A 9,504-nucleotide genomic window follows, 5' to 3' on the forward strand; every position below is an offset into this window, starting at 1 on the left:
CTGTGGTGCTAGAGAAGAGTATTGAATGTACCATGGACTGCCAAGAAAACAAACAGATTCATCCTAGAGAGGGTTAAACCAGGCTACTCCTTGGAGGCAAAGATTCTGGGGCTTTGTCTGACATACTTTGGACATGTTGCAAGGAGAGACAGGTCTTTGGAGAGGGACATCATGCTGGGTAGAGTAGGAGGGGAAGACCCTCTATGAGGTGGATTGATTCAGTGACTGGGGTAATCGGGATTGGGTGTGTCAGAGGCAATGCAATTGGTACAGGATAGAGCAGGGTTTAGGGCTGTTGTACATACGGTCGCTATGAGTCGCAAACGACTCGACGGCACGTAACAACAACAACAAAGCATAAGAGTCAGTAGTGTAATGAGGTAGTAGAAAAAGTTATTCTGCATTCAAATGAAGTGCAGAGGAATGGAGAGAAGAGACCAGATTTTGTTTTTAAATTAAGGAGAAACTTTGTCTAATGCTGAGACACAGATATTAGTTAAAGTAAGTATTTTAAGGTAAGATATTAAAAATTTTTCATTATATTGGAACTTTATTATTTATTAACATTATTGTAAGGGATAAAATATTCAATTACAAAGTAAATTTATTTGTATTAAAATCTTTGATCTTCTCTAAAATTTAATATGAAATCAAAATTTTAAATGTAGATTAGTATATAATTTTATCATACTTAAGTTACAAAACCTAAAAAAAGTTAACAAATAGATAACAGTTGACTGCTTAAAAACATGAAAATTCCGTTTTGAAAGATAGGGAAAACAAAAGCAGGAGACAAGTTCTTAAGAAAAGTAAGGAATATTCAATGAGCTCTGGTGGATTAGTGTGTTAAGTGTTTCTTGATTTAAGTTAAGAGGTTGGCTGTTTGAAATCCACCAGTTGTTTCAAGAGAGACACTACAATATTCTCCTGTAAAAAATTTTTTACTTCAGAAACTCTGGTGGGACATTGCCATAGAATTTTAAAAAGAGTGGGAACTACCTCTGCCTCTAATAAGTAGAATACTTAACCAATTGTGACATATACGAAAGATTTGTGTGTGCTGAATTACAAAATTTGATGTTTGACATATATATTTAGCTGAAGAAAAGTGGTATATATTATTACAGTGGGAGAGCTCTAGTGGACCAGTGGTAAGGAGTTGTACTGCCAACCTGAAGACACACAAGTTGTTACTGTTGCTTGGTGGGCTTGAACTACATACCTTTGGTTTGGTACTACAACTTCTTGCCACTAGGCCACCATTGCTCTGAAAAACCACTGGAGGGTCCACTGTTGACTCAACAGCATACAGAAGCAATATCTCATTTTTAAAAATCTTGTTAGGTAAGAATTTGACATTTATGGTATGAATATATGATGTTTGATCTTTGTGGTTAGTATGATTTCATTTTCAGTAATGAAGGTAAAGGCAAGAGTAGTAGTTAGTACTGCCTCAGACTCCACAAAAAAATTATCAGGTTGATTCCTACTCATTGTGATCACGTTAGTCAGAGTATAGATTCTCCATATTGTTTCCTTGACTGTAATGTTTACAGCCATCAGCTCTCTAGGCCTTCCTTCCATGTCACCATCATCAACCGTTGTTCAGGTTAATAACTGAGAGAAAAAATGTTTGTACCACCATGGGACCTAATTAATACCAGGATCTCTTGAGTTACACTTCTGTTTTTGTTTTCTGATTCTGCTATTTACAGTATTTATACCCTAAGCTAATGTCTAGAAATTTCAATTTTGTCATCTCTAAAATGGGAATGACTCTAAAATGAGAATAAGTCAGTTTCAGCTCAACAGATTTCAGAGGCTTTAGAGGAGGAGACTCCCCATCTTTCTCCCACAGAGTAGCTGATAAATTCATACTGATGACCTTTTGAATTGCATCTAGAGACAAAATACACTACTGTGAGAAATAATAAGATAATAATGGCTTTGTCTATTTAGACACTGTTGGATACTGATTGTTACAGGGTATATAACCTAAAGATTTTTTTTTTTAATATATAAAGGTGTTAAAGGATTTCTATTATATTTTTTTATTTTAATTATTTATTTTTCATTTCAATGAACATCTACAGAGATTTTGCATTCATTCATTGTTGCACCCTCCCCCCCGTTTTCTCCTCTCCTTGAAAAGAAAAACTCCCTCATTGGTACACAATCCCCCCTGCACCTCCCCCAACCCCAATGAGGGTTGCAGAATGGTTTGTATTATTTTTTTTAAAAAAAGTCTTTTCATGAATGCAATATAAGTAATGTACTTCTGAAGAAATACTTTGTCGCTTTAAAAATATTAAAGTGGAATGTTAATTGTTGTTTCTGATGGACTTTTAATACCAGAATTAATGATACACTTCCTCATTTATTTATTCTTGTTTTTTAAAGTTACAAGTATTCTAAAAGACTAGTAAGAATCTGCATGACAGTCCTGGAGGCAGATGGTTCAAATCTGCCAGCTGCTCAACAGGAGTCGTAGGGGCAGTCTCTTGCTGTGCAATTACTGTCTCTGAAAACTCACTGGAGGGTCCTCTGTGGGTCACTTCTGACTCAGTGATGATACACAACAAAACAACATCATTCAACTTAGAATTTATATGTTTTATTCCTGTGTTTTGTCATCTTTTCCTTATGGCCTTTAAAAAAAATTTATTATATATTTTTAATTATTACTAATTTTAATGAAAGTTTACAGAGACTGAGGATTTCCATTCATTCATTGTTGCACTTTTCTCCCTACCCACTTCTCCCTCCCACCCAGTACACTCTTCTCTTTGAAAAGTAAAAGTTCTTTCATTGTTATACAATCCCTCCCCCCCAAGTCCACTCCAGTATACAGCCTTCATGCTGGATTCCTGCCATGACAGTAATACCCAATCATTTATCCCTTTTAAACAGTTTTCTCACTCATGTGTTTCAGTGCAGTATGCATAATTTATCCCATCTTTCTCAGTCTACCCCCAACCCCAATTCCAGGCCTGTTTTACAATGGTGGCACCATGCAGTATTTGTCCTTTTGTGACTGAGATATTTCGCTCAGCATAATGTCCTCCAGGATCACCCATTTTGAAGAATATAATATTGCATGAGTTCCTTGTTTTCAGTGCAACGTAGTATTCCATTGTGTGAATATACCACAGCTTCTCTATCCATTCATTTGTTGATGGGCACTTGGGTTGTTTCCAACTCCTTGCTATTGTGAACAAAGCTGCAGTAAACATGGGTGTGCATCCTTAAGGCCTTTCTTAAATGACTTGGGTAAACAAATGAAGATGTGGTCTAAATACATTTGCCAGAAATTTGTGGGTATGTTAAACTTGTATTAAAACAGTAGAAGAAGAATTTAATTGTGTTTATAAAGAATGGTTTCTAGTAAGATTTAATTCCTCCTATAATAAGTTAAAATATATTGTACACAAAATAGATTAAAATTTTAATTTTTGTTTTATAGATCATAATATCAATCTGGTATCAATGGAAGTAACAGTAAATGCTGTAGCTGGAGCTCTTAAAGCATTTTTTGCAGATCTACCAGATCCTTTAATTCCATATTCACTGCATTCAGAGCTATTGGAAGCTGCAAGTAAGTATAAATCATTTTTTTAAGAGTGATGTTAGCAACAATTTTTAGATAACAGTTGCTAAATGTTAAATGGAGCTACCTACCTGGCACTGTCTTGAACTGGAATCCCAGGGGCAACACTTAGTACTGAGTTTTACCTGACTTCTTAGAATCAGATGTTTTTTAGAAATTTGAGAATCATTGTTTTGTTTTGTTTTTTACTCATTGTAATAAACTTCAAACATATTTTTCGTTGTCTTTTTACTAAGCATATCAGAAATCTTTACCAAATATTTTTTAAATTACTTTTATAAAATAATGATTTTCCCAGATTACCACTACTTTAATTTTACAGAAATCCTGGATAAAGCAGAACGTCTTCATGCATTGAAAGAAATTGTTAAGAAATTCCATCCTGTAAACTATGATGTGTTCAGATATATAATAACACACCTAAACAGGTATTTTTATTTTTTATTTGCAAATTAAACATTTATTCTAAATGTGTTATTTTTGAATTGAATAATTATATTTTTAAAGTTTTTTAAAGTTATGGAATTGTTTTATGTATGTATAGTATATATGTAGTAAATATGGTCAAATACTTTTCTAAATATTTAGAAGGACAGTAAATATAAAGAAAAAGCTTTTAAAACTAAGTCTTAAGTACTTCTTATATAAAAGTATGTATACATTTACACACATATGTACTCATAAAGAAGTATGGCTTTCAATAATAACTAGACTTAAAATTTTAATGTTTTTGTTAGACTTTAAAACATACTCAGCAAGAAAGATAATTCTCTTAATTTTCTTATGTATGTATTTATTGCAATTATGGATGAAACTGGAAGAGTATGAACTGAAATTCTTTTCTCATTCCATACAACTTCACTGTCTCATTCTTTAAACATTTATTTAGTAAGTAATAATTTTTCTATTAATTTTATTAGTTTCTCTCATTGTCCTCCAAAGTGGCTAAATTGGAAGAGGAGTAGGTGTTGTGTTCTCACCTGAAAAATAGTACATATAATAAAGCTAGGATTCACCACCTTTTCAAGCTTTGATAAGAAACTTTTATGTGATACTTCTACATGAAGTGTTTGTGTATCAAGAAAGGCTGTTGTGACACATTTGGTTTAATTGGTGATCTGAGAAATCAAAGACCTGTGCTGAGTTGAGGCAAAAAAGGAGTTCTTAAATTATATGGCTACCCTGCCAGAGTAGTTTCATCGTAGGTCTGAAATGGAACTTATTTTTTTATTTTTACATGAAAGTAAAACTTTAACTTTACAATAAAAGACACACCCTCAAACCAACAAAAAAAGAAATGATGCATAACTGATCAATGTACTTGCTGTTGGAAAATGAAACAGAGGGATATGGTATGGTATGCTTTCTGTCACAAAATTGACACGGTTTTAGGTGGGGTTTTTTTATATTTCTATTTAAAAAATTTGAAAGAAATTTACAAATCAGATTGGTCTTTCAGTAATTATACTTAAATTTCATTACATTAGTTCCATTTAATTATAATGTGCTCAACCCCTTATATTGCCTTCCTTGTCATCCAGCTGAACTTGTTTATTAATTTGTACTCCTTTCCATTTCTTCTTATCCCAGATAACCATCTAAGAATGAATCTTCATGTATCAACCTTTCCTTAGCTTTTTATAATAGTAATGTTACTTCACAATGGTTGGGTTTGGTTTTTTGTTTTTTTTACATAGCATAATGTCCTTTAAATGCATCCATATAATACAGTATTTTGTGAATTCTCATTGGTTGTTTTTTTTTCTGGTTTTTTTTTAGTGTTACATAAGTTTACCATTTGTTCATTGATGGACATTTGATTTGTTTCCATCTGTTTACTCATAAACAATGCCGTAATAAAAGTGGGTTGGTTGCAGTAAACATGGGGTTCATGTATCTTATTTCTTTGGAATATATACCTAGTAGTGGGATTGCTTGAGATCTCTGGTGACTTAATGGTAAGGAATTTTGCTGCCTATACACAGATACAAAGCTCACATCCACCAGCTGCAAGATGTTGTTCACCTTCAGAATGTTTGGGGGGGGGTGTTTACCTCCTTTATCTTCTTGTTATTAATTTCTAGTTTTGTAGCATTGTGGTCTGAGAAGATGCTTTGTATTATTTCTGTGTTTTTTAATATCTTGATGCTTGCTTTGTGACATAAAATGTGATCTAGTCTGGAGAATGTTCTGTGCACATTGGAGATGAAGGTATGTGGTGCTTTTAGGGGTGCATTAGCCTATATTTATCTATGAGATTGAGTTAGTTTATTGTGTGGTTTAATTCTTCAGCATCTTTGTTGAGTTTCTTTCTGATAGTTCTATCTTTTCTTGAGAGTGGTATATTAAAGTCTCCTACTACCATAGAGAGATTGTCTGTTTCTATTTTCATTTCTGTTAATGTTTGCCTTGTATATTTTGTAGCTCTATCATTTGATGCATAGATATTTATTAGTGTTATGTCCTCTTATTCTATTGACTCTTTAAGCATTATATAGTGATCTTCCTTGTCCTTTGTGATGTGTTGTAATCTATTATATCAGATAATAGTATTGCTACTCCTGCTTTTTCCTGGTTGCCATTTATTTGCTTTAATATATTTTTTCCCTACCATTTTTAGTCTTTTTTTTTTTAATCTTTACTTTTCAGGTCTATCACTTATAGATAGGTTTTAGTTTTTTATCCAATCTGCTGCTCTTTTTCTGTTCAATGGTGCATTCAGTGTAATTATTGAGAGGCAAGGGTTATTGGTACCATTTTGTTGTTGAGTTCTTGTTGATGTTTCTGGTTACTTTGGTCCGTCCTGCCTTCTGTGGCATATCTGTTAGAAGGATTTTCTCAAGTGTTTTCTGCAATGCAGGTCTTGTTTTTACAAACTCCCTTAGGGTCTACTTTTCTGAGAATATCTTGATCTCTGCTTCATATTTGATGGACAGTTTTGCTGGGTACAGTATTCTTGATTGATAGTTGTATTCTTTGTGTGTCTGATATATGTCATTCCACTGTCTTCTTGCGTGGTTTCTCCTGAGAAATCGGCATTATCCATATTTGTTCTCCCTTATAGGCTGCTACTCCATTTCTTCTTACCTACTTTCAGAATTCTCTCCTTCTCTTTTGTTCTGGCAAATTTGACTATGATATGCCCTGATGTTTTTCTTTTGGGGTCTATTCTGTAGGATATGCAGCTTTTTAAATATCTATTCTCTTATTCTTCATTATGCCTGGAAAGTAGTATTCTAGTAATTCTTCCTCAGCTTTCTCAGTGCTTTTACTTACTTTTTACCTGGCATTCTGATTATGTGCATACTATTCCTCTTGTGTCCTACATTATTCTTAGGCTTTCTTCTTTTTCCCTCCTTTTTATGCTGCTTTTTGCCCTAGCAGATCACTGGTGACAATTCTATCTTCTATTTTGCTGGTTCTACGTTCCATCTCTTCAACTCTTGTTTATATTCCCCTTCAACATGTTGACAGCATCTGAAATACTGATTCTCATATTCTGGATTCTTGTTTTTCCAGAGCCTTTAAGACAGCATCTGAAATATTGATGCTCATATTCTGGTTTCTTGTTTTTCCAGAGCCTTTAATGCCCTGTTTGTTCTATCTATATAGTCTTGGGTTTTTGGGTTTTTTTGTTGTTTGGTTGGTTTTAAGTTCTTCTTGGTTTTTACCCATTGAAAATACTCAATTATTGTTCTTTTGAATTCTGTATCAGAAAGTTTCATCAGACTTTCTGGCTTCAGGAAAGCCATTGATACAGTGTCATATTTGAGGAGTGACATCTTGTTTTGTTTTTGTATAATGTGTGTGTTTGTGTGCATGTGGTTGTCTGCTTCTTCCGTTTCATTGCCTGAGATCTTAGCAGACTCTTGATCTGATAACCTTGGCTCAGGAAGTAAACTGCTCCGAGGAAGGCAGGGCAGCTACCTTGTCTGAGTTTCTCTCTGGTCTTCTTGACTCAAGGGAAGACTTGCTTCAGTTGAGATATAATGGCCTATGAATTAGCAGGCTTCTGTGTCAGGCAACTGCTGCAACCAGTGGGTCCAAAAGGTCCCCAGCTAAAGGGAACTCATGCTCTGGGAGGGGATGGGAAATGGCTTCACCTTTAATATTGCTGCTGTTGGTACAGTTCAGGAGGATGGCAGCAGCAGGTCGTCCTCCAGGCTATGGGGCTAGGGTGTCCAGGCAGCAAGTTTGGGGATTCTAGGTGACAGAATATAGGGTCAGGTCTTCCAGGCAGCAGGGCCATGGTCTAGTGGAGGAGGAGAGCAGTCCATGCCACACTAAGACATTTTTTAAGACCTAGCCGATTGACTGGAAGAGATCCATGGCGGCTGACTAGATCTGTTGTTCTTAATGTCATTATGAGTTGTAGTCAGTGGCACATAGCACCTAAGTTTCTTGTAGTGTTTTGCAGTTTCCTTTATATAGGTTTTTCATCTTTCTGGTTGGATATATTCCTAACTACTTCCTCTTTTTAGTGGCTATTTTAAATAACACACCCCACCCTCATTTCTTTTCCATGGTTATCTTTGTTATTTTATAGGATTCTAACTGGTCTTTCTGTGTTATACATTTTGTCAGTCTTCCACTTTGCTGAATTATTCAGATAGTGCCTCTAATATTCTTGTTTAGTCTGACATTTCCTGTTTCGTCTTGTTGTTGTTGTTATGTGCCGTAGAGTCACTTGAGACTCATAGCGACCCTATGTACAACAGCCCTAAACTCCGCTCTGTCCTGTGCCAATCACACTGTCTCTGACACTGCCATCCCAGTTATCCCAGTCACTGAATCAATCCACCTCATAGAGGGCCTTCCTCTTCTGCGCTGTCCCTCCACCCTCCCAAGCATGATACCCTTCTCCAGGGACCAGTCCCTCCTCACAACATGTCCAAAGTATGTTAGACGGAGCCTCAGATTCCTTGCCTCCAAGGAGCCACCCGGTTTAACCCTTTCCAGGACATTATCTGCAAATAGAAATAGCTTTACTAATTCTTTGCCAATTTGGAGGCCTTTTATTTCTTTTGCTTGCTTTATTGCTCTGGCTAGGACTTGGAATCAGAAGTGATGATGTTCACTAGGAGTGGTGATGAAGGACAACCTCATCTGGTTGCTGCTATTAGCAAGAAGAATGCTTTTTCAATCTCTTATCATTTAGAGAAATACTGGCCATTGATATTGTTCATAAGCTTTTAATGATGTTGAGAGGTTTCCTTTTTTTGTTGTTGTTGTTGAGCATTTTTATCAGGAAAGGATTTTTAAATCTCTCATGCCTTTTCTACAGCAGTAGAGATAATTGAGTGGTTCTTTTCCTATGCTTTATTGGTGTAGATTACACTGATTTTTTTTTCCTAGTGTTGAACCTTCCTTTTCAGATCTGATGTTGGATTCTTCTGACTAGAATTTTTTTTAGAATTTTTACATCTATGCTTATGAGGGTTATTGGTCTGTAATTTTTCTCTTTTAGTGATGTCTTTGCCTGGCGCTGGTGTCATAATTAGGCTTGCTTGATAGACTGCATTTGCAAGTAGTCCATCTTTTTCTGTTTCCTGACATAGTGGAAGTAACATCGGTGTCAGCTCTTCTGAATGTTTGGTAGAATACACTGGTGAAGCCTTCTGGGCCAGAATGGTGTGTTGTTGTGTTTTTTTGGTTTTTTGTTTTGTTTTGTTTTGGTTTTTTGGGGGTTTTTTTGGATGGGAGTGGGTTTTTTTGTTTTGTTGTGGTTGTTGTTGTTGTTATGTGCCGTCGAGTCGCCTGCAACTCATAGCGACCCTATGTTCAACAGCCCTAAACTCCGCTCTGTCCTATGCCAATCGCACCGTCTCTGACACTCCCATCCCAATTATCCCAGTCACTGAATAAATCCACCTCATAGAGCGCTGTCCTTCCACCCT

General features: G+C 35.5%; 1 protein-coding gene across 1 annotated transcript in view; it reads left to right on the forward strand.

Moving 5' to 3' along the window:
* The window catches only part of LOC102848817 (rho GTPase-activating protein 5-like), a gene marked incomplete at its 3' end in the record, with an annotated part of 99,113 nt that overhangs the window by 79,232 nt on the left and 10,377 nt on the right, over positions 1-9,504 (forward strand). Inside the window, 2 exon segments of the mRNA XM_006889979.1 lie at positions 3,464-3,595; positions 3,930-4,035. Coding sequence (XP_006890041.1) covers positions 3,464-3,595; positions 3,930-4,035 — 238 coding nt within the window.

This window comes from Elephantulus edwardii, unplaced genomic scaffold (assembly GCF_000299155.1).
Source record: "Elephantulus edwardii isolate Elephantulus edwardi_28Jun2011 unplaced genomic scaffold, EleEdw1.0 scaffold00084, whole genome shotgun sequence".
Taxonomy (NCBI): domain Eukaryota; kingdom Metazoa; phylum Chordata; class Mammalia; order Macroscelidea; family Macroscelididae; genus Elephantulus; species Elephantulus edwardii.